Here is a 26,734-nt window from a genome sequence, read left to right as displayed (position 1 = left end):
TTTTTCTAGTCTGGAAATATAACCTGATTCTTGAATTATTAAAAGAAATCTTAGGCTTAAACGAGGTTTGTGGGGTTTTCCCCTTTTTTGTTGACTGTAGAGCTTAACCTTTTCCCCCTCTGATCCGTCCTACATATCATTCCCTCCCCCACTTTTTGCCCTTTCTCTTCCCCTTGTTCCTTTTTATCCCTCCCTGCATTTTTCCTTCCCCTTTCTCCCTCCACCCTCCTCTTTATCCTCCCCATCTTTTCCTTCCTTCCCCTTGTTTTCCCTCTCTTCCCTTCTCCCCCTTTCCCCTTCCCTCACCCATTCCACATTCCTTCCTTCTTTTCCTCCTTCCCTCTATTCCTTTTCCTCTTTATTTCCCTTCTTTTCCTCCTCCCTCCTGGTTCTCTCCCATTTTATTATCATTATTGTAATATTTTTATAATGTTATTTTTATTTTATATTGTATTCTTAGATATATATATATATATTTTCCTAGCGTGTAGCAGATGGACTCAGAACCAATGGGTATAGTGTACTCGTGCTAGCAGTTGGAGATGGATCAGATTTCAATCTGACGTCATCCCCTAGTACATATACCCCTGCAGGAGTTATCTGCACGCTCTCAGAGCGTTAGAATCAAAATTGAAGAAGAAAATCTACTGAAGACGAGCCCCGCTCTCCTGCGGTGATACCCTCAGGTCCCTCCCCCAGTTGAGATTCCCGAGGTGATTTCCGTGGTCCCTCGGAGGTGAGCCTCGGTTCGGCAGCCAAATCGCAGCGGGACCTAGCCCCCGAAGGATCGGGCGCGGCACAGAGGCAGCCTCAGTCCGGTGGCCGAATCGCGGCGCGGATCTATAGCCCCCGAGCGAGAGGAGTTCGGGCGCGGCTGAGAGGCAGTGGGTGCACCCTCAAACGCGGCGGTGAAGGTAGTTGCCCTCTCCCCCCGCAGCCGGAGACCGCTCGGGATGAGACCGGGAAGTGCCGAAGATAAGGTAAGGTAGAAATCTTTACTTGTGCCGGTCTCCGAAGATTGAGGACGAGCGCAGGCCAGTGGCCGAAGCCAGCACCACCGGGTTGATCCGCCCTAGCAGGGCCAGGCCCCGGCATTTCCAAGGGCCTACCCACGTGGAGACCCTCCGAGGTAGTCGCCATCTTGCCCGCATGGTCGCCATCACCATCTTGGCCTTAATCTCGCCGTTCACATCACTGCCCGGCCGAGCGCACAAAATTACCTGCGCGCATAAAATTACTTCTGCGCGTAAGTTGTACGCACAGAGCACTTGAACGCATAAGCGGCGCGCGCAAGTCCCGGTTGCACGGACTACGCGCGCCCGACTACCCACGCGCACATTTCGGGTTCAGCGCACAGATACGTGCACAAACCCCTCGCACGCGGCCAGGCGCGCCAGATTGAAAAATGTACGTGCAGGATACCTCGATTCCTCCAGTAACCGAAGTAAAATCCCTAGGCCTCTGCGCAGCATGCCACATCAGGGCCGCCCAGAGCCAGGAGGCCGAGGCCTTTAACACCCAATGCGAGGAGGCCCTGGGAGATCCACCACAGGCTCAGCCTCACCCAGGGCCGGGAAGAAGCTCTTCAGGGGGCTCCCTGGAGCTAGCAACCCCCAGCGGGACTCCCTCTCAGCCAGAGGCTCCCAGGGAAGCAGCGCCACTCAATGTGGACCCCTCGTCTATTTCTTGGATGGAACTCTTCAAGGGGATTCACGCCTTTGTCCGAATACAAACGGATTCCCGGGCGGACCAACCACATACGTCGCAGGAGGACCCCTATGCCCCAGGCTCCTCAAAACCTAGGCATAGGCCTTTACCGCCAAGTAGTCCCACCTTCGGGGGCATGGACATCTCAGAAGAAGAAGTCGAACCCCTAGAAGAAGGAGAACTCTCCCCGGGGACAGAACCCCACCGAACCATGAGACGGTTCTTCACAAGGGAGGAGCTCCCAGATCTGGTCTCCCAATGCCTGGCGGAACTGGCGATTACAGATTCAGAAACGCAGGGGGATCCCAAGGAGAACCCATTTCTGGAAGGCCTTCGACAGACCTCCCGTCATTTCCTGCTCTTGCGAGCCGCTCAACAGCTAATTGACCTGGAATGGAACACCCCAGAGTCTGCCTTTGAAGGGGGCCGGGCCTTGGCCAGCTTGTACCCCCTGGATCCAGCAACCAAAGACATGCTCGCTTGCCCTAGAGTGGATGCCATGGTCTGCGCAGTCTCCAAGCGCACCACCATTCCGGTAGAGGGAGGAGCAGCACTCAAGGACACGCATGACCGGCGGCTGGAAGCCATGCTTAAACAGTCATTTAACGTGGCCGCCATGTCTCTTCAGATTGCGGCCTGCTGCACCGTGATGACACGTGCCTGCTTATCCCAGGCCAGGAACGGCACCCCGGGAGATATCCTGGACCCAGCGCTATCCTTTCTAATGGACGCAGCCTCAGACCTCGTTCGCACAGCGGCCAGAGGAGTATCATCGGCGGTGGCGGCCAGGAGACAGCTCTGGCTCAGAAGCTGGTCGGCCGACCCATCTTCCAAAACACGCCTCACAAGGATGCCCTTCAAAGGAACACTTCTGTTCGGCAGCGATTTAGAAAAGATGGCGGGCAAATGGGGCGAATTCCCAGTACCGCGCCTTCCGGAAGACAAGTCAAGGAGAGCCCAGCGACAGCCTTCCAGGGGCAGAAGCTCGCAGCGCTTCAACCCATACAGGAGCAGCTACCAGGCGCCCCGCCCTTCGGGCAGGAACCAGTCCTTTCGGAACAAGCACAACAAGAGGGGAAACAGCTCGGGCACAGGGCCCGGCCGCGCTCCGCAATGAGAATCAGCCGACCCATCCAAGGGAAGCCATAGGGAGCAGACTGGCCCTATTCTACCAAAAATGGGTCGAGATAACTTCGGACAAGTGGGTCCTAGCCATCATCCGGGAAGGGTACTACCTGGACCTCATACGCCACGACCCCACCAAAAAGGCGGCAGTGGAAGTTACACTGGCCAGGCTACTGACCCTCGAGGCCATAACTCCGGTACCTCCTCAGGAGATAAACTCTGGTCATTATTCCATATATTTTCTAGTTCCCAAGAAAGAGGGAACGTTCCGACCAATCCTGGACTTCAAATCCGTAAACCGATACCTGAAGGTCCCCCGCTTCCGCATGGAAACCCTGAGATCCGTAATAAAGGCAATACAGCCGGGAGAGTTCCTCACTTCCCTGGACCTGTCAGAGGTGTACCTGCACATCCCAATTCATCAGGAACACCAGCGTTACCTACGCTTCAAGATCCTGGGCCATCACTACCAGTTCCGGGCCCTACCCTTCGGGCTAGCCTCAGCACCACGGACGTTCATCAAGGTGATAGTGGTAGTGGCGGCAATACTGCGGAAGGAAGGAGTCCTCGTACATCCTTACTTGGACGACTGGCTGATCAGGGCAAAGTCACCAGAGGAAAGCATACAATCAACCAACAGAATCAAGTCTCTACTGGAGAGCCTCGGATGGGTGGTCAACACGAACAAGAGTTCCCTGCAGCCCTCACAATCGTTGGAGTACCTGGGGGTCCACTTCGACACCAAGGAAGACAAAGTCAGCCTGACTCCCACAAGGAGGTCAAAACTGTGGAACCGGTTGCAATCCTTGCTGAGCAACCCTCGCCCCACGGCATGGGATTACCTGCAGGCCCTAGGGCTGATGGCATCCACACTGGACGTGGTCCCCTGGGCGAGGGCCCACATGAGGCCTCTACAACACTCACTGCTGTCCCGTTGGCACCCACGGTCGCACAACTACACCGTACGCTTAGCCCTCCCGGGCACAGTTCGGACCAAACTACACTGGTGGCTGCAGCCCAGCCACATGAACAGAGGCTCAAGACTATTATCCCCAACCTGGACTCTGCTAACCACAGATGCCAGCCTACGGGGATGGGGAGCACACTGCGAGGAATTAACCGCCCAAGGGTAGTGGAACACAGAAGAGGCAGGATGGAACATCAATCGCCTAGAAGCGCGGGCAGTCAGACTCGCCTGCCTGCGGTTCGCCCAAAGACTCAGAGGCAAAGCGGTCAGAGTGATGTCAGACAACGCCACAATGGTTGCCTACATCAACAGGCAAGGGGGACCAGAAGCCAACAGGTGTCACTGGAGATAAACCCACTGATGGCATGGGCGGAAGCAAATCTACAGGAGATCTCCGCCACCCACATCGCCGGGAAGGACAACATCACGGCGGACTTCCTCAGCAGAGAAAGTCTAGACCCAGGAGAATGGAAGCTGTCTCCCGCAGCCTTCCGGATGATAGTAAACCGGTGGGGAACACCGGAAATGGACCTTCTGGCGAACAGAACCAACGCCCAAGTACCCAGATATTTCAGCCGCAAGCGGGATCCACAATCCCAAGGGATCGATGCCCTGGTGCAGGCCTGGCCACGGGGGACCCTACTATACGCCTTCCCGCCGTGGCCCCTCTTGGGCGCAATCATTCACAAGATACAGCTACACAAGGGACTAGTTCTTCTGGTGGCTCCGGATTGGCCAAGAAGACCGTGGTACGCAGACATAAGAAGACTGTTGGCAGGGAACCCTCTACCCCTGCCCCCTCTCAGGAACCTGCTACAACAGGGTCCAATCTCCCACGAGGACCCGGCTCAATTCTCTCTTACGGTCTGGCCATTGAGAGGGCTCGCTTGAAGAAGAGCGGATACTCGGGGGCGGTAATAGACACCCTCCTCCGAGCACGCAAGTTCTCCACATCGTTAACATACATAAGGATCTGGAGAATATTTGAAGCCTGGTGCGAAGATCACGACATCAAGACACATTCACTTAAAGTCCCCGTGATGCTGGAGTTCCTACAGAGCGGACTTCAGAAAGGTCTGTCCCTCAACTCCATCAAGGTACAGGTGGCAGCACTGGCATGCTTCGGCACCAGGGGCGAGAGCGATAGCCTAGCCTCTCACCCGGATGTGTCATGTTTCCTGAAAGGAGTCAAACACATTCGTCCACCTCTGAAGTGGCCGGTACCTCTGTGGAATCTCAACCTCGTCTTGGGCTTCCTGTCTGGAACCACCTTCAGACCTCTTCGAGGGCTATCACTCCATCAGCTGACCCTGAAGATTGTCTTCCTACTGGCAGTTTGTTCAGCGCGAAGCATCTCTGAACTACAAGCACTGTCTTGCCGTGAACCCTTTCTTAGGTTCACTCCCGATCCATCCAGCTGCGCACGGTACCGTCATTCCTTCCCAAAGTGGTCTCCCACTTCCATCTGAACCAGACTATCTCGCTCCCGTCGGCGGGAGCCCTGAAGAATTTGGAAGAAGCCCGTAGTCTGCGTCACCTCAACGTTGGCAGAATCCTTTCCAGATACCTGGAAATGTCAGACCCCGTACGGAAGACGGACCACCTTTTCGTCCTTCACAGCAGGAAAAGACTAGGGGAAGCAGCCTCGCAGGCAACCATAGCCCGCTGGATCAAGGAAGTCATCAAGGCGGCCTACGTAGAAGCAGGAAAACCTCCGCCTCTACAGGTCAAGGCCCATTCGACCAGAGCCCAGGCAGCATCCTGGGCAGAAACAAGAATGATGTCACCCGCCGAGATTTGCAGGGCGGCGACATGGTCCTCCAGCCATACCTTCTCCAGATTCTACCGTCTGGATGTTCAGGCCTGGGAGGACACGGCATTTGCAAGGGCAATACTGAGTGGGTCACAGGCAGCCTCCCACCCGGTTCGGAAGTAGCTTTTATACATCCCATTGGTTCTGAGTCCATCTGCTACACGCTAGGAAATGGAGAAATTACTTACCTGATAATTTCGTTTTCCTTAGTGTAGACAGATGGACTCAGCAGCCCGCCCTTGGCTGCCGTCACGCATGGAATTGCAAATGATTCAAGGGTAAGCCTCTTTTCGTTTACCTGGGTGTCGACGCTTTCCGGTTGAGCTCCCTGGCGGTCTCCAGCTATACTCAATCGACCAGTTCAAATTAATCCAGTTAATCAAGTTATAACGTTTATATAGTTATGAATTTATATAAGTTAATTAAATTAACCAATTGGTCAGTCAAACATGTATCCACAATGCTTTGCAAGGAAGAATACTGAGGATCTACACTTCCTGCAGGGGTATATGTACTCGGGGCTGACGTCAGACTGAAATCTTATCTGTCTCCAACTGCTAGCACGAGTACACTATACCCATTGGTTCTGAGTCCATCTGTCTACACTAAGGAAAACGAAATTATCAGGTAAGTAATTTCTCCAATATATATTAATATTTCAATTTATTTTATATATTTAATAGTTATGTCACTATAGTTGGTTCATTATATGCTATATTTTATCTGTCTTTGAAGTTTCCGTATCTATTGAAGAATTGAGGGTTACTTTTGTGGCTATACCTAATGTGTATTCTTTCTTTATGATCGTTGGTGATCATTTTTTCCATTTGACTTTTTTTTAAATTACTTATAGATTTGCTATATACACATTTTTATGGTTAGGAGTATGCTGAATATTTTTTTAGCTTTATTCTTTGGCATAGCTGATAATACCTATTTTAGGTAACCCGTATACATGAAAACAATTTCTGTTATAAAGATTTGTTGTTTATTGATTATACTTTCTATTCTTATCATTGCATAATGCATATCTTTATTTAGAGGTAGATCTTAAAAAAGTATGCCGGATTTTATAAGATACGCGCGTGGCCACGCATATCTTATAAAATCCAGGGTCGGCGCGCGCAAGGCTGCGCAAAATCGGCAGCCTGCGCGCGCCGAGCCACGCAGCCTGCCTCTGTTCCCTCCGCGTCCCCCCACCTTCCCCTCCTTTCCCCTATCTACCCCACCCCCCATCCCTACCTAAATCCCCACCTACCTTTTGTTGTGCAAGTTACGCCTGCTTGAAGCAGGCGTAACTTGCGCGCGCCACCTCGGCATCCCCCGGCACAGGCCGCAGTGTTGGTTGGGGGACTCGGGACCGCCCTCCCGGCCTGCCCCCAGGACACGCCCCTGGACTGCTGACATGCCCCGGACACGCCCATGCCGCCCCTTTTATGAAGCCCCAGGACTTACGCGCGTCCTGGGGCTTTGCGCGCGCCGGTGGCCTATGCAAAATAGGCGCAGGGCTTTTAAAATCTAGCCCTCAGTGTTTTAGGCATTTCACTGTTTGTTTCTGATTTTGAATTCCTATATGCCCTGAAGTAGGCAGTGGCTGAAATAAAATATTGGGATTGATTGTATTTATGCTATAGTTGATTACTTATTTAAAATGGTAATATAAATGTATGAGTGTGTTTGATTTATAGAGAGGGTGGTGGATGCATGGAATGGCCTCCCAGAGGAGATGGTAGAGACAAGAAAATTATCTAAACTCAAGAAAGCATGGGATAAACACAGGGATCTCTAAGTAAGTGATAGGAAGTATACAGCAAAATTAATTAGGTGGATGGGCAGACTAGATGGGCTATACGATCTTTTTACCTTCATGTTTTTGTTTCTATTGTATTATATATCTAGTAGTGATATTCTGATTGCTTATTCTGATTATTATGTATCCTTTCTTTATTTCTGTTATTGGTTTCCATTTACTAGTAGCAGATGATCACTCATTTTTCTTCCAGAACTCTCAATCCACACCGGAGTGAAACGCTTTACATGTACTGAATGTGGTAAAAGATTCAGTCAGAAGAAACACCTCATAATCCATGAAAGAATCCATACAGGCATGAAACCCTTCCCATGTACTGAATGTGGTAAAACCTTCAGTCAGAAGTCACACCTCACAAGTCACCAGAAAATCCATATTGGAGTCAAACCATTTCCATGTACTGAATGTGGTAAAAGCTTTAGTCGGACATCCTCACTTAGAAGACACCAAAGAATCCACACTGGAGTAAAACCATTTACATGTACAGAATGTGGCAAAAGCTTCAGTGATAAGAAACCTCTCATAATCCATGAAAGAATCCACACAGGAGTCAAACCCCTCACGTGTACTGAATGTGGGAAAAGATTCCGTCACAAATCTTCACTTATAATTCACCAGAGAATCCACATAGGAGTGAAACCATTTACATGTACAGAATGTGGTAAATGCTACAGTCAGAAGTCACACCTCACAAGCCATCAGAGAAGCCACATAGAATTGAAGCCATTTACATGTACTGAATGTGGTAAAAGCTTCAAGCATAAGACAAACCTCATAATCCATGAAAGAATCCATACAGGAGTCAAACCCTTCACATGTACTGAATGTGGTAAAATCTTCAATCAGAAATCATCACTTAAAAGCCACCAGAGAATCCACACAGGAGTTAAAACATTTACATGTACTGAATGTGGTAAAATCTTCAGTCAGAAGACAATGCTCATAATACATGAAAGAATTCACACAGGAGTGAAACCATTTACTTGTAACGAGTGTGGTAATAGCTTCAGTCAGAAAGCAAACCTCACACGCCACCAGAGAATCCACAAGGGTGTGAAACCATATACATGTAGTGAATGTGGTAAGAAGTTCAAAAGTCAGGGAGATGTCACAATACACCAGAGAATCCACAGTAGAGTGAAACCATTTACATGTAATGAATGTGGTAAAGGCTTTAGTCAGAAGCGACATATCATATGTCATGAAAGAACCCATACAGGAATAAAACCCTTCACATGTACTGAATGTGGAAAATGCTTCATTCATAAATCATCACTTACAATTCACCAGAGAGTCCACATTGGATTGAAACCGTTTACATGTACAGAATGTGGTAAAAGCTATAGCCAGAAGTATCAGCTCACAAGTCATCAGAGAATACACAAAGGTGAGAAACCATTTAAATGTACTGAATGTGGTAAAGGCTTCAGTCAGAAGCAGCATTTAATACGCCATGAAAGAATCCATACGGGAGTCAAACCCTTCAAATGTACTGAATGTGGAAAAAGCTTCAGTCAGAAATCATCACTTGTAAGTCATCAGATTATGCACACAGGAGTGAAACCATTTACATGTACTGAATGTGGTAAAATCTTTAGTCAGAAGACAAGGCTCATAATCCATGAAAGAATTCACACAGGAGTGAAATCATTTGCATGTACTAAATGTGGCAAAATATTCAGTCAGAGGACAAGTCTCATAATCCACGAAAGAATTCATACACGAGTAAAACCATTTACTTGTACTGAGTGTGGTAAATCCTTTAGTCAGAAGTCATCACTTACAAGCCACCAGAGAATACACACAGGAGTGAAACCATTTATATGTACTGAATGTGGTAGATGCTTCAGTCAGACATCATCACTTAGAAGACACCAGAGAGTCCACACTGGAGTAAAACCATATACATGTTCAGAATGTGGTAAATCCTTCAACCATAAAAAACACCTCACAAGTCATGAGATAATCCATAAAGGAATGAATAGACCACTTTAGTTGTTGACAGACACAACATTTATGAAAAAAATAAGGGGAAGCAATACAGTTACATAGACCTTGAAAGATAAAAATTAGATAATGACTGCTAATTTTTATGACACCCATATTTAAATCAATTGAATTTACAGAGAGATCCCACCAAAAACGAGAAGAAAAGTGAATAATAATCAAGGAAAAGACGCTAAAATAAACTGATTAAAATGTAACATCTTTATCAAAATTTAAAGAAAAGAAATATGTAAGTGATAAAATGTTAGAACAGTAAATGGCTGATGCAGAAAGAGAAACAGAGGTTGAAAGAGGAAATTTGGAGAAAAGAACCACAGGAGATGTGGTAGAACAGCCAAGCAGCACCAGGAAAGAAGGCAAAACGATTACCGGCATGGTTAAAAGGGGAGGTGAAAGAAGCTATTTTAGCTAAAAGATCTTCATTCAAAAATTGGAAGAAGGATCCAACAGAAGAAAATAGGATAAAGCATAAACATTGGCAAGTTAAATGTAAGACATTGATAAGACAGGCTAAGAGAGAATTTGAAAAGAAGTTGGCTGTAGAGGCAAAAACTCACAGTAAAAACTTTTTTAAATATATCCGAAGCAGAAAGCCTGTGAGGGAGTCAGTTGGACCGTTAGATGATCGAGGGGTTAAAGGGGCACTTAGAGAAGATAAGGCCATCGCGGAAAGATTAAATGATTTCTTTGCTTCGGTGTTTACTGAAGAGGATGTTGGGGAGGTACCCGTAATGGAGAAGGTTTTCATGGGTAATGATTCATATGGACTGAATCAAATCACGGTGAACCTAGAAGATGTGGTAGGCCTGATTGACAAACTGAAGAGTAGTAAATCACCCGGACCGGATGGTATACACCTCAGAGTTCTGAAGGAACTAAAAAATGAAATTTCAGATCTATTAGTAAAAATTTGTAACTTATCATTAAAATCATCCATTGTACCTGAAGACTGGAGGATAGCAAATGTAACCCCAATATTTAAAAAGGGCTCCAGGGGCGATTCGGGAAACTACAGACCGGTTAGCCTGACTTCAGTGCCAGGAAAAATAGTGGAAAGTGTTCTAAACATCAAAATCACAGAACATATAGAAAGACATGGTTTAATGGAACAAAGTCAGCATGGCTTTACCCAGGGCAAGTCTTGCCTCACAAATCTGCTTCACTTTTTTGAAGGAGTTAATAAACATGTGGATAAAGGTGAACCGGTAGATATAGTATACTTGGATTTTCAGAAGGCGTTTGACAAAGTTCCTCATGAGAGGCTTCTAGGAAAAGTAAAAAGTCATGGGATAGGTGGCGATGTCCTTTCGTGGATTGCCAACTGGCTAAAAGACAGGAAACAGAGAGTAGGATTAAATGGGCAATTTTCTCAGTGGAAGGGAGTGGACAGTGGAGTGCCTCAGGGATCTGTATTGGGACCCTTATTGTTCAATATATTTATAAATGATCTGGAAAGAAATATGACGAGTGAGATAATCAAATTTGCAGATGACACAAAATTGTTCAGAGTAGTTAAATCACAAGCAGATTGTGATAAATTGCAGGAAGACCTTGTGAGACTGGAAAATTGGGCATCCAAATGGCAGATGAAATTTAATGTGGATAAGTGCAAGGTGATGCATATAGGGAAAAATAACCCATGCTATAATTACACAATGTTGGGTTCCATATTAGGTGCTACAACCCAAGAAAGAGATCTAGGTGTCATAGTGGATAACACATTGAAATCGTCGGTTCAGTGTGCTGCGGCAGTCAAAAAAGCAAACAATGTTGGGAATTATTAGAAAAGGAATGATGAATAAAATGGAAAATGTCATAATGCCTCTGTATCGCTCCATGGTGAGACCGCACCTTGAATACTGTGTACAATTCTGGTCGCCGCATCTCAAAAAAGATATAATTGCGATGGAGAAGGTACAGAGAAGGGCTACCAAAATGATAAGGGGAATGGAACAACTCCCCTATGAGGAAAGACTAAAGAGGTTAGGACTTTTCAGCTTGGAGAAGAGACGACGGAGGGGGGATATGATAGAGGTGTTTAAAATCATGAGAGGTCTAGAACGGGTAGATGTGAATCGGTTATTTACTCTTTCGGATAGTAGAAAGACTAGGGGGCACTCCATGAAGTTAGCATGGGGCACATTTAAAACTAATCGGAGAAAGTTCTTTTTTACTCAACGCACAATTAAACTCTGGAATTTGTTGCCAGAGAATGTGGTTAGTGCAGTTAGTATAGCTGTGTTTAAAAAAGGATTGGATAAGTTCTTGGAGGAGAAGTCCATTACCTGCTATTAAGTTCACTTAGAGAATAGCCACTGCCATTAGCAATGGTTACATGGAATAGACTTAGTTTTTGGGTACTTGCCAGGTTCTTATGGCCTGGATTGGCCACTGTTGGAAACAGGATGCTGGGCTTGATGGACCCTTGGTCTGACCCAGTATGGCATTTTCTTATGTTCTTATGTTCTTATGATAAAGGGGTCAGAGGAATGAAGGTGGTAACAGGTGAGGCACTAGAGAACAAAAGTGGTGCAGCACATGAAGATGAAAGCAATTTAAGACGGGCCAGGAAGCAGAATGATGAGGAAAGGAAGTAATGGAGGAGTTAATGGTTGAGCTCATGGCGTGTATGGAAATAGACATGTGTGTTGGGGTTCAGGAGACAGACTACTGAAGATAAATCTGACACCCAAAGTAAAAACAAAACAAAACATAAGAATATAAGAAATGCAGTCCTACTTCAAACTGAGGGTCCATCATGCCCAATATCCTGTTTCCAGCAGTGGTCAATCCAGGTCACAAGCACCTGGCATGATTTCACATAGATAGATTCCATGTTGCTTACACCCAGAGATAAGTAGTGCCTTTTCCTCAAGGAACTTCTCCAATCCTTTTTTTTAACCCCAACTACACTAACTGCCTTTACCGCATCCTCTGACAATGAATTTAAGAACCTAAGTGTATATTGGGTGAAAAGATATAGTCTCCGATTTGTTTTAAATGTGCTAGTTAGCAGCTTCATGGAATGTCCCCTGGTGTGTTAAATTTTTGAAAGTTAACTGATTTACATTTACCCATTCCACTTCCACTCATGATTTTATGAACTTCTGATATCTCCCCTCAACCATCTCTTCTTCAAGTTGAAGAGCCCACACATCTTTAGCCTTTCCTCAGATGGAAACCATTCCATCCCTTATATCATTTTGGTCACTATTCTCTGTGGGGGTCATTTTCAAAGGAGTTACGCATGTAAATGTAACATATTATCGTAGCAATTTTCAAAAGCTATTTACTCGAGTAAAGTGCACTTACTTGAGTAAATCCTATGGACAATTCAATGGCATATATTGTAGCAATTTTGAAAAGCCCACTTACTTGAGTAAAGTGTATTTACTCGAGCAAAAACCAGTTTTGCTCGAGTAAATGCTTTTTAAAATCCGCCCCTGTACTTTTTCTAGTTCTGCAATATCTTTTCTGAGATGTGGTGGCCAGAAGTTTATAGAATACTCTAGGTGCATTCTCATCATGGAGCAATTCGGAGCGGGACAAGTCAAACTTTTTTCACTCTGCAAAATTAAGTCTGGAATTTGTTGCCTGGAGGAAAAGTCCGTAAACCATTAATTAACTAGGTAAATATGGGGAAAGACACCATTTATCCTTGGGTGTTAACAGCATGGAATCTACCTATTATTTGGGATCCTGCCAGATACTTGTGACCTGGATTGGCCACCGTTGGAAATAGGATTTTGAGCTTGATGGAGGTGTGATTGATAGGCAAGTACCTAAAAAAACATTAAAAATGTTGAGAGAAATCCAAAACCTAGAGATGATACATGCTGCACTAATAGAAAAAGACCTTAGATTTAGATTTTTTTTTAAGCCACGTTATCTCTATAAGGCAGGATAAAATGGCATTCACAGCAATCACACCTCCTATGTAATGGGTTAATTTTTTTTTCTACTCTATATGTTATTTCCAGGAAGGGGTTGTTATCTTTCTACTTTGCTTCTGGCTTAGTATCTTGGTAGAACTCTCTCAGGAATGAGTTTTCAGAAATGTCCCCAGGGATCTTGATAGATCCTGCTGCCCGCCAAAGTGTCCCTATAATAAAATGTTTGGTTTTTCAATTTAAAACGTGCAGCAATACACCAATTCCCTAGCATAAATCCTCCCCTTTGAAGACAAAATACCCCTCAAGTCCATACCAATAACTCCCAAGTCGGAGACCCCTCAGCCCCCAACCAAATCCTAAATTCCTGGTGTCTATTGGGGCACCCCCCCCCAGTTTTGAAAGCAGGCCCTAGTGATCTGGTGGGTCTCCCACCTGCCCTTATGTATATGAGTCATTGGTGGGCTAGTTGGGGCCTAGATCCGGACTCGTTAAACACCATTTTCTAAAATAGTCATGACCGTCCTTTGCTTCTACCACCCTCATTTTGAACGGGAAGACTTTTGGAAGTCAGGCCCTTTAATGTGATGGCAGCCCCGGCCAAAGTGGGCTGACATTGTGCATAGCTCCCTTTTCACAGTGCAATTTTTTTGTTGTGTATTTCTTCCGCAATATTTCTCTTCCCCCCCCCCCCCCCCCTCCCACGATAAAATATCACAGCTTAGGAAACAATCGCCTTAAATTGATATACTCTAGCAACAAAAGTACAAACCTGCAGAGGTAGGAAGAAAAGAGAAATGAGGCTTTAAAATAAAGCATATAGAGAGATCCCAAAACATTTCTACCATGAAATAGGAAAGAACACTAATACTATTAAACCACCACCAGTCAAAGCTTGAAACAGGAGAAATTTAAATCAGGATCCCAAAGAGCAGCAGAAAGGCAGCCCAGCATACAGGGGAACATGGAAAAGGCAAACAGCAAAACTATGGAATGACCCAAAGTAACAGCAAAAGAGCTGGAAACCAGGTTATAAAGAGTCCCGTCTCTGATGGACTGTGCAGCGTGTGGCTCAAATATTTAACATCTCTTCTCCTATACCAGGGAAACTGCAAAAACTCAATTGATCAGCCAGCCAGAATTAACACCACAATGTCTTATACTGTAACAGGAAGAACCCTTCTCCTTCCAAAGGGAGACCAGATAACACATCCCCCAAAATGATCGACTAATATGCTCACATCCAATTTACAAACTGTTCACTGCAATAGATGCAGGCAGATAGATGACAGAGAAAACCCATAGTCTATTCTTCCCAGTCACACCAGCTACTCAGCTCTACAGTCCCTACTGGTGCGGGTGCTAAGGGCCCTACTGCATTCATGGCTTGTGATGAAGATGCAGTTAAATGTTTTGGCATGACACACAAGGAGTCATTATTCCTGTTCCCCTAAGTTTTTTTATTTTTGATAATAAGTCGCTTCATAAAGACCTCTCATGATTTTAAACACCTCTATCATATCCCCCCTCGGTCGTCTCTTCATGAGCTCCCAATCTCTCACACACATACACACTCCTTCACAACCTCCTCATATAGGCTCACTCTCTCACCTCCAATGCTCTCTCTCTCACACCCCTCTCCCTGCTCTTTCACCCTTCCCTCCCCCACACCTCCTCTCCTCTCTCTCACACACACATTCACTCTCGCCGGGGCCTTCATCTTCACTGCAAGCAGAGTGTGTCCCGCGGCTCACGCAGGCCTTCATCTTCGCAGGCTCTGTTTGCAGCATGCCGAGGTCTCCTCTGCTATTTTCTGTGGAGAATTTGGCAATTTTGCGCAGAAAATGGCAATTTTGCGCAGGGGGGAATTCTGCGCTCTGCTGGTGGGAATGCATAACCCACTTGTTCTGGATTCATCTGACTGGATGCTAAAAAAACTGTCATAAGAACATAAGAAATTGCCATACTGGGTCAGACCAAGGGTCCATCAAGCCCAGCATCCTGTTTCTAACAGTGGCCAATCCAGGCTACAAGTGACTGGCAAGTATCCAAAACTTAAGTATATCCCATGCTACTGATGCCAGTAATAGTAGTGGCTATTTTCTAAGTCAGCTTGATTAATAGCAGGTAATGGACTTCTCCTCCAAGAACTTATCCAAACCTTTTTTAAACCCAGCTACACTAACTGCACTAACCACATCTCCTCGCAACAGATTCCAGAGTTTAATTGTGCGTTGAGTGAAAAAGATTTTTCTCCAATTAGTTTTAAATGTGCTACATGCTAACTTCATGAAGTGCCTCCTAGTACTTCTATTATCTGAAAGAATAAATGTTTCACATTTACCCGTTCTAGGCCTCTCATGATTTTAATCACCTCTATCATATCCCCCCTCAGCCGTCTCTTCTCCAAGCTGAAAAGTCCTAACCTCTTCAGCCTTTCCTCATAGGAGAGCTGTTCCATTCCCCTTATCATTTTGGTCACCCTTCTCTGTACCTTCTCCGTTGCAACTATATCTTTTTTGAGATGCGATGACCAGAATTGTACACTTTCATCTCTGTTCCTTAATAATAATAGAATAGAACAAAAGACTGACGCACAAGTAAGAAAACCCACCACTGCCAAAGCAGGGTCACTGTAAATTGGAATGTAGGAAGTAGGTCATTGACAAAAGTGCAAAACGAGATCTGGGATTTGTATCTCTTGGCGACAGCCACTTTAATCATGACAGAGCATTCAGCCACATGAACTCCCAAAAGGAGCAGAACAACAGTCTTCTGCAGGAGGATAATAGAGGTAGTTTGTCTACCGGTGGCTGACCCATCAGCACAGCCCTGAAATTTATATAATTACATCTGATCAGGGATGGAGAACAATGTATTAGAATTTCTTATTAGCACTGTGATCTGATATGCTGTATAATGATTGTATGTGCTTTTTCCAACACTGTTATATTCTCTCTGCATTTATTAATTTTTTACCACTAACCAATGCCTAAAGTAAGTATTCTTCATTTCTTTTCTACACCATGATCTTACTCTCTGCTCTTGTTGCTTGTTATAATTAAATGTGCTGTAAAATATACAACATATAGTGTTAAAGAAAAACTGCCCATGCAGATGTCACTACAAAAACGCTACCCTTAAGACGAAACCCCCTTCCCCCCCCCCCCACACACATATGTGCAGCCATTATTGCCTTTTTATAGCACAATTTAATTTGCTGAAGGCTGCTGCCCTTAAAAATGGGAAAAGTTTGATATTCTTTTTTTGTAAATAATATTTTATTATCCATCAATATCATTGCATAATACAAATAAACAGTAAATTGTACAGATGGTAACATTTATATGCATACAATAAACAAGGATATACGTATTATCTGTTGTCTCTGAGCCTTTGTCATACAGGTTATACGAGAATACAAGTCTTGTTCATAACAACAACCAATTCGTTCTGAGGGGTCCATGGCATGATGTTAGGATACTGTTTGTATAGATTTATGAGACTGAAGGATAATACCAATGGTGGCCTATCAAAATTCATAATGCTGAAATGATTATAGCTGAGCGGACGACTCTCCCTCTCCAACCCGGGTGGGTTCCAGACTGATCTGTTGGTACTACAGGAATGAAAATTAGCAGGTAAGAACCAATTTTCTTTTCCCTGTACGTACCTGGAGAGTCCCGCTCGCAAGACACTTTCACCAAAAGACCGGGAATCAGAAAATCCCAAATCCAGCCAGTAATGCCTTGCAAAAGTATGCAGTGACTTCCAAGTCGCCGCCCTGCAAATCTCCTGTGGAGACACCAATTGAGCCTCCGCCCATGAGGCCAACTGAGTCGAAAGGGCCCGCAAACTCTCAGGGACTTGACGACCCAATAGCCTCCTTAAGCCACCTACCAATAGTTGTTTTGGAGGCATGGGTACCTTTCTTTGATCCGCTCCATAACACAAAAAGATGATCAGATCTCCTGAAATCATTAGTAACCTTGAGTTAGCAAAGCAAGGACCTGCAGACATCCAACAGCTTAAGCTCCCGAGAATGCTGCATGGAATCATCCAACTCTGAAAATGCTGGGAGCTCGATAGTCTGATTAATATGAAAGGCAGAAACCACAAAGGAAGGAACCGTACGCAACGTGACTCCAGAATCAGATAGTTGAAGGAACGGGTCCCTGCACGACAAGGCCTGCAATTCAGAAATCCTCCTGGCGGAACATATGGCCACCAAGAACACCACCTTGAGAGTCAAATCCTTAAGGGTAGCTCTCCGAATGGGCTCAAAAGGAGCGTCACACAATACTCGCAGAACTAGATTAAGGTTCCAGGGGGGCAGACCTTCCGCACCGGAGGACGCAAATTCTTAATGCCCTGAAGAAACCTCTGTACGTCCGGATGAGAAGATACAGAATAACCCGCAATCTTCCCTTGTAAGCAGGCTAAAGTTGCTACCTGCACCCTAAGGGAATTTAAAGCAAGGCCTTTAGCTAAACTCTTGTAGGAAAGACAAGACATGAGAAATCGAGGCATGAACTGCCTGTATCCCTCGGTCAGTACACCAAGCCTCAAACACTTTTTCCAAACTCAAACATATGAGAAGGAAGTAGACTTCCGCCTAGCCTGCAAAAGTGTAGCGATCACCGGCTCTGGGTATCCTCTCCACCTCAAGCGACACCTCTCAAAAGCCAAGCTGCTAGACAAAAGCGATCTGCCTGGTCGGAAAATACGGGACCCTGACAGCAAAAATCCATAAGATGACGGAGGCACAGCGGACCGTCCACCGCCAGATTAATGAGATCTGCGAACCACAGTCGACGCGGCCACTCCGGAGCTACTAGGATCACCTATTCATAAATCATAAAGCCGGAGCAAATGGCAGCCCGGAGCCCCAAGGCTGCCCCCTCAAAATATCTCTTGAGATGAAGCTCAACTTCCGATCCTGAACATCCTTGAGTGCCGCAGCCCCCGCCACCGGAATCGTAGTCTTCTTACTGACCGCGTAAACCGCTGCAACCAGTTGCAGAAGTGTAAAAAGCTCCAAAGTTTGTTCTGGCAAGGGGTAGAGTTTGGACATAGCTCTACCCACCCTCAAGCCAGAGTCTGTGGAATCCCACTCACGGTCAACCAACTGCTGTACCGACCTATGATAAGAAAAGGCGGAAGGAGGAGCCCGAAGACTATCCAGGACAGGGTCCGCCCCCATCCAATTCCGGAACCTCCTGAGGAGCTTTCAAACCAAGTTCCTCAAGGACGTGAAGAAGCAGAGGGTCCAACTCCTCCCTCTGGAACAACCGGAGAATTTTGGAGTCATCACCCTCTGCCACCGAAGGTATCCCGTCATCCCCCTGATCCACGTCCGGGGATGCCAGATCCTGTGCTGAGGACACTGTCGCTGCCCCTGCCAGAGGGACTGGGACCTGTAAGCCCCCCCTTGGTCTGGGCACAAATGGGATCCCCGTGGCCGCGTGGACCCTGACTCGTCTCCCGGAGGCTGCAGGCCCGGACTCCGAGGTGCCAAGGGGCAACTGTGGACCCCCTAAATGTTTCTGCTGCACCAGATAGGCCTGGTGCAGCAGGAGAATAAAATCCAGAGAAAAAAATCCAAATTTCAATTTATATTTGAGGTCTGCCTCCAGATTTGATATGGTTGCCATATTGTTGAGAACCTAGGTGTTTTATGATGTTTTCTAGCTGTCAGCTTGTATAGCTCGCACATCTTATCAGCATTTGAGAGAAGTATATTAATGGTAATCGGTTCTATGCGTTTCCAGTGTGCTGCTATAATGCACTTGGCGGCTATTAAGATTTGATGTATCAACAACCATTCAAATTTAGAGCTAGTCAAGGGTACATTCAACAATGCATGTTCTGGGAGTAGATTGATATCATTCTTAAAAATTTGCTGAAGCAGTTTTGAAACTAACCCCAAGGGGGTAGACTATAAGATGTCATTATTCGCCGATGATATCTTGTTTACTTTATCTAATCCACTCAGTTCACTGTCTAACGTGGTGACCATGCTGTCGGACTTTAGTTCAGTATCTATTTGTCTAAGCTAAACTTAGACAAATCTGAGATTCTAAATATTTCCCTACCCACAGATCAAACGCAGCAGCTCCGATCTGAGTTTCCTTTTAAATAGGCTCCTCATAAAATCAAATATTTAGGGGTATTCATAAGCAATAGCATGAATGATCTTTTCCACTTGAACTATACACCCCTCACTTCAAAAATATTTAGAGACCTAGATAACTGGTATAGGAATATATATATATATATATATATATATATATATATTACAACCAAAGATTATTATGTGATTTAGAAAGCAGGTTGACACTACTGCTGTTGCCATGGTAGTGGGACTCTGATGTTATTATCAGTGACCTAAAGCCTAAGGTTCATAATAAAGTGATTAAACAAATGACTTCTGAAACAAGATGGAGATTACACAAACCCCATGCGTATTTTAAAAGCTATTCTTAATTGAACTGTTATGAAACAGCAACCGAAGCTGACTTTCTCTAGCCAAAGATATTACCCTGAACTTTACTTTAATATGTAAGAGATGAAACTAAAAACCTAAAGTCAATTTTAAAATCATTTTTGGGAATTCTATACCTGCTCCAGAACAAAATATAAATCAGTGTTGATTTAATGACTGAATGATCTCATAAAAATGAATTGAAGTTATTTCTAAGCATTCCAATAGGTCAGTACCGCACTATTAATGTTTAAAATGGATACTGCCTAAAGAATACAGCCAGATGAGTAACCGTATCTTCAGCTATGCAGATCAGCATCATGCACGTCAATGCCAGGAATAGAAGCAGATAGCAACAGCCCCGGAATGGAAGTAGATGACGTCTGGCCAGGAAGAAAAGCAGAAGACAGTGCCAGGAAAAGAAGCAGATGAAGGTGATCAGGAATAAAAGTGATGACAGCACAGACCAGGCTGAGAAGAAGACAAATGCCGGAGGCAAAGAATGCGGGCATGCTACTTCTGCCTCCTTTGCCTGTTGTCCTATATAATAATTATATCAGGGCGTTTCTTTGTGCTGTTTGCCTACCCACACCCTACAAAAACTATATTGCTATAAGTATGAACTGGGCCAATTCTTTTAACTTAACCCACATCTTTGAATATACAGCCAGACTGAGCAAAGAACTAAGTAATGACATCTCATTCCTTAATTCATCGAATCATCTTTTCTATTATCAGCACCATCTAGTGTTGATATTACTTGCTGCACCTCCCTGACTGTATTACCAGCCAATCAGCCCGAGCGTACCGTTGAGCACCCATTTGGCCACGCGTTTTCGACACGCTCTTATTACCCCTTATACTGTAAAGGGTAATAGCGTGTCGAAAACATGCAGCCACACACCCCCCCCCCCCCCCCCCCCCCGAAAACTAATAGCGCTCATCACATGCAAATGCATGTGTCTGAGCCTGTTAGACAGCCGGGATACTGAAAGTAAAATGTGCAGCCAAGCCACACATTTTACTCTCAGAAATTAACGCCCAAGGACAGGTGTTAAGTTCTAAACAACCAGGCAAAGTGTACAGAAAAGCAGAAAAAAATGCTTTTCTATACACCCTCCAACTTAATATCCTAGCGATATTAAGTTGGAGGAACCTAAAATTAAAAAATTAAAAAAACTAATCCGCTGACCAGCGGGTTAGAAAAATGGATGCTCAATTTTACCGGCGTCCGTTTTCCTAACCCATGGCTTGTCAGCAGGTTTGAAAACCGACGCCGGTAAAATAGAACGTCTGTTGTCGGACCCACTGACAGCCAGCTCTACCACTAATAAGGAGGTGCTAGAGATGCACTATTGTCCCTAGCGCCTCCTTATTAGTACGACACCCAATTTAAATAGAGAATCATGAGCCCAGGATCAGGCGCTTAACATGGAGTGCCGGCTCTCCCGGACTTTATACAGAATCGGCTTGAATGTGTGTAACAGATGGGACCATGGATAAAGATATCCTGCTAGACTTAAATGCAATATATTTCTAACATATACGTCAATGGTCATGAGATCCTTACACACGATCTGGAATTGCTCAGACTATTTAATAATGATATCATGCTAACATATATAGTGCCCTCAATTTTTTGTCTATCTAATTTTTTTCATATTTACAATTCACTGAACAAAAGGTGGAAGGAATTGATTTAATTGTTGGAAGTTCATTGAGTTATTATGTAGATAGCACAAATATTTTTATTCTGAAACCTTCCCATTTCTCAGCATATAATTGATCTCACTGTCCACCTTTAAGAATACAAGTATATGCTATCAACCCCTTAATTATTTTATTAGTTAGAATTCTTAGAGTTCACCTGTCACCTATATTATTTCAGCAATCATTAGTTAAGAAAAACCACTCTCAGAATATAACATTCACAAGTGGAAATAAAATCATATAGAAATGACAGCAACATACCAACAATGAAAGTCTCTTCTAAGATAATTAACATCTCTTGGAGAAGTTTAAGGAGGCCAATAGCATGTATGTTGGAAAATGGGAATCATACAGAACCCATTAATTTGTAGTGTTCCTTAACAACTGGGTGAGGCCCAGAGGCCCAGTCCTGTTCTGTTCAGATATCTGCAGTTAGCCTTTCTGAGTAACAGCTCTCCAATATATCTGATCTCAGGACTTGTTTTATGACAAAACAATTTTTTGTTACAAGCAGGCTAAGAAAAATGGCCTATGTATTCTCAGAACTTATAAGCCTTATATTAAATAATTACACTAATAATATCAGTGATTTTCTCTGCTTCATTCCTATCACGGCACAATAATCTTCTGCACGCTAACTTCCTCCTTAAAATAATTTCCCACAGATAGGAGCTGAATCAGGTGAAGGCAACTTGCAGGAAAGGAAAATTGGTTCTTACCTGCTAATTTTTGTTCCTGTAATATCGTAGATCATTCCAGACTGGTGGGTTTATACCTCCTTACCAACAGCAAATGGAGGCAGAGAACAAACCCTTAAGGCACTGCTATATAACCGAGAGTGTTACCTACAGTCCCTTAGTATTAACCTGTACCCACGCCAAAAGAAATATTCACCCCCTTAGGGCGAACCAGAAACTAGGGTTGGAATTCCTCGAACTGAACTGCAACAATGCTGTAACCATAACTCCTGACAACTGTGGAACTCAACCAGATTAAAAATTCTCATTAGCCAAAAAAAGTTTTGGGGTTTTTTTTCTGCAAAATCCATTTAGAAACCCTGTTGGGAGACAGTCTTTCGGCAGCCACACCGGGGTGGGCCTCTGAAATGATCTGCGGTAATAGAGGAATGAAAATTTGCAGATAAGAACCAATTTTCCTTTCCTGGACATACCCAGATCATTCCAGACTAGTGGGATGTACCAAAGCTCCCCCACACTGGGCAGGAACCTGAAAGACCCGCTCGAAGAACGCTTTCCCCGAAATTAGCCGAATCCGGAGTGCACACATCCAGGCAATATTGCCTGGTAAAAGTATGGAGTGAGGACCAGATGGCCGCCCTACAAATCTCCTGGGGAGAAAACAACTGACATTCCGCCCAAGAGGTTGCTTGCGCCCGCGTGGAATGCGCTTTAAGGCCAGTAGGGACAGAGCAACCCTTGCAAATATGGGCTGAAGAAATCGTGTCTTTTAACCAGCGGGCCACAGTAGCCTTTGACACCCTCTCCCCTTTCTTCGTTCCCCCGAACAAGACAAAAAGGTGGTCTAACTGTTGGAAAGAATTAGTGAACTTCAGATAAAGCAACAAGATGCGACGAACATGAAGGCGGTGAAGGTCCTGCCCATCGTAGGATCCCGAGACCTCTCTGGGAAGCCCAGTAATTCCACCATCTGATTAACATAAGAGGCCGAAATCTCTTTAGGAAAAAAGGAAGGCACAGTACGCAAGGACACTCTGTTGTTGGAGATCTGCAAGAAAGGGTCACGACACGAAAGGGCCTGAAGCTCCGAAATTTGTCTGGCGGAGCAAATAGCCACTAGAAAAACCGTCTTCAAAGTAAGATCCCTCAGGGTGGCCTGATGTAAAGACTCAAGTGAGTCACAGAGAGCCCGTAATACCTTTCTAACTGGAGACTTTAAATGCTTCACTCCTTTCAGAAAACAAAACCTCCGAATGAGAGGCCAAAGGCTTGCCCTGGACCCTGCCTTAAAGGCAGCCCAGAGCCGAACCCTGGACCCGCAGTGAACTGGAAGTCAAACCCTTGGATAAACCCTGTTGCAGGAAGGACAAAATGTGCCGAATAGAAGCCAACAAAGGATCCAAACCGTGCTGTGTACACCAGGCCTCAAACATCTTCCAAAGCCTGACATAAACCAGGGAGGTTGCTGGCTGCCTAGCTTGGAGAAGGGTAGCAATCATCGGTTCTGAATCTCCCTTCATGAGCAAACGTCATCTCTCAAAAGCCAGGCAGAGACACAAAAGTGATCCTCCTGATCCAAAAATATGGGACATTGGCGCAGTAAACCCCGCAGATGAGACAGTTGAAGAGGACGGTCCACCGCCAGATGGACTAGATCCATGAACCACGGACGCTGCAGCCACTCAGGCACTACTAGTACCACCATCCCTGGATGTGCTTCTAAGTGTCGTAGCACCCACCCTATGAGCAGCCACGGGGGGGAAGACATACCGCAGAATCCCCATCAGCCATGGACATACTAGGGCATCCAGTTCCACTGCACCAAGCTCACTTCTGTGACTGAAAAACTGCATTGTCTTCGCATTGGCCTGCGTGGCCATGAGATCCAGTTGAGGAGTTGCCACCTGGCACAAATCTGGTTCCATGCCTGTGGGGACAACTCCCACTCCCCAGGATCCAGCTGTTGACAGCTCAAGAAATCCACCTGTACATTGTCGACTCCTGCAATGTGGGAGGCTTTGATTCCTAATAGGTGGTGATCTGCCAACACAAAGAGCAGCTGCTCTTCTCGTGCCACTGCGTGGCTCCTTATTCCTCCTCGGCGGTTTATGTAAGCCACTGTTGCATTATCTGACAGCACCCGCACCATGCAAACCCGGACCAGGGGCAGAAATATGACCAACGCTCTGCGGACTGCTCATGTTTCCAATCTATTGATAGGCCAGGTCTGCTCCGCCAATGACCATAGACCCTGAGCCAAATGGCCCAGACACACCACTCCCCATCCCTTGAGACTAGCCACCATGGTAACCACCACCCTCAAGATCCCAGATTAGCCACCCATGGTGGCTAATCTGGGATCTTGAGGTCCATTCCTCTCTCCAAATTGGTCTTCGACAGCTACCAATATAAGCTGATCCTGGCCTCCTTCAAAAGGGGGAGCGGAAGAAAAAACTGCTCTGACCCCAGTTTCAAACTGGGATAACAGCGCCTTCTGCAAGGGCTGCATATGAGCCAAGGCCCACGGAACCAGATCCAACATCGATGCCATGGAACCCAAGACCTGCAGTTAGTCCCAGACCCGTGGTACTGGTAGACTCAGCAGATGAGAAACTTGTTCCTGTACCTTTCGCACCCTGTCCGCCGACAAGAACACTCGGCCATTCAGGGTGTTGAAACGGGCTCCTAGATACTTGAGAGACTGAGATGGATCCAAGTTCCTCTTCACCACGTTGATCACCCATCCCAAGTCGCTCAGAGTCTGCATCACTCGCCGCATCAAACGAGCCCAGTCCTCTTCCATCTTCACATGGATGAGCCAGTTGTCCAAATACGGATGGACCAACACTCCTTCCTTCCTCAGGGCCGCGGCCACGCCCACCATCACCTCCGTGAATGTTTGAGGGGCCGTAGCTAGGACGAAAGGGAGAGCCTGAAACTGAAATGCTGACCCAGCACTTTGAAGCACAGAAACTTCTGATGGTCCTTCCGAATGGGAATGTGCAGATAGGCCTTGTTCAGATCCAAGGACGCCAGGAACTCGCCTTTGCAGACCACCACAAACACTGTACACAGCGTCTTCATCCTGAAACGTGGCACTCGTAGGCTCAAGTTCACCTTCTGTAAATCCAAGATGGGGTGTAAGGTGCCCTCCTTTTTTGGAACCACGAAATAAATGGAATACCTTCCCTGCCCCTGTTCGTTGGGCGGCACCAGCACTACGGCATCCAGAGCTCTCAACCTTCGAAAGGTCCCCTCTATTGCTTCCTATTTGTTTTGGGAAGAACAATGCGACTCCAGGAAGGCTTCTTTGGGAAGCCACGAAAATTCTAAGGCGTAATCGTTTTTACTACCTCTAGAACCCACTGGTCAGAGGTAATTTTGACCTACTCCTCGAAAGAAAGGGACAGCCTGCTCCCTACCGCTGTCAGAAAGGAGTGGGCCACCCCCCCCCCCTTGACCCTTGCCACGGAGCCCCCACGTGGGAGGCCCTCCTGAGCTTGGGCCCCTTAGAGGAGAGCCCTTCCCCTCCGAGGCACAACCTGTGCACAGGGAGAGGGGACTCAGGCAGGTGGACCAGGTCCCACAGGCCTTGCAGGCTGCTGCCCGCAATTTTTCTGCCATTAAGCAGATGCGCTGCTGTGCGAAGTGGGCCTCACCACATGGTGGCCGAGCCACCCGGAAGCACGGGAGACAGGCCGAGAAGGACAGGCAGAGCGTGCGAAACGCAGGTCTATAGAAAAAAAATGCAGCGCGCTGAAATTGCACGTCCCACATCAGGAGAAGGCTCTTGCACCTGCCCACACTGCTCCCACTCCCTTACTGGCCCCAACAGCTCCAGAGACCGGCCACCCCTGGTACAGCCCCTCAGGTCAATTATGGGCTGGAAACTCTCCACAGCCTCTGCAGAAGCAAATACAGGCTTTTTTTTTTAATTAGCTTTACCCACAAAGAGAAAGAATCAAAAATCCCCAGCGGGGATACTTCCCTGGAGAGTTCAGCGGTGGGTATGAGGGGACCTCAGGGCGCCGAGAATGAGCCAGTCCCGTGGATATCAGGGGCCCCGGAAACAGCCAGGGGTATCGAACCCCAGTTCGCTGGCTCGACCCAAGGGATGGCCCGCCAATCGGAACCTGGCACCTTGGGGAGCTGCAGCACGTCACAAATTTCCAGGTCAGTCAGGACTGCAGGTTTGCATCTCTACCATTTGCTGGAGCCAGAGAAATACTGAGGGACTGTAGGTGACACTCTCGGTTATATACATACCTGGGAACTCTCCAGATTTGGCCCGGAGACTCTGGAATTCTAAAAGAATTACCGGGTCTCCAGGCCAATACCGGAAATCTCCAGGTGCTGCAGCAAAACCAATCTGCTTGGATCCGGAAAGAAGAAAGGAACGTCATTGGTCTTGTGCTACTGAAAAAGGAGGAATTCGACAGTGATTTCTACCATCCCCACATCTTTCTAACTCAACTTTGCTTCCTCGTGACACCACCTGCTCCTGCACAGCCTGTTTCCTGTAT

The 26,734-nt window shown here is 46.1% G+C and overlaps 1 protein-coding gene across 1 annotated transcript in view; it reads left to right on the top strand.

The window, feature by feature from the left end:
* The window catches only part of LOC115083893 (zinc finger protein 585A-like), an 83,275-nt gene that overhangs the window by 29,670 nt on the left and 26,871 nt on the right, over nucleotides 1–26,734 (top strand). The window contains exon 4 of the mRNA XM_029587947.1: nucleotides 7,616–9,376. Coding sequence (XP_029443807.1) covers nucleotides 7,616–9,376 — 1,761 coding nt within the window. The remainder of the gene's footprint in view (nucleotides 1–7,615; nucleotides 9,377–26,734) is intronic.

The sequence above is a fragment of the Rhinatrema bivittatum genome, chromosome 2 (genome assembly GCF_901001135.1).
Source record: "Rhinatrema bivittatum chromosome 2, aRhiBiv1.1, whole genome shotgun sequence".
In the NCBI taxonomy this organism is placed as follows: Eukaryota; Metazoa; Chordata; class Amphibia; order Gymnophiona; family Rhinatrematidae; genus Rhinatrema; species Rhinatrema bivittatum.
Note: the sequence above shows the minus strand (reverse complement) of the source record. Positions and strands in the feature narration are given on the sequence as shown.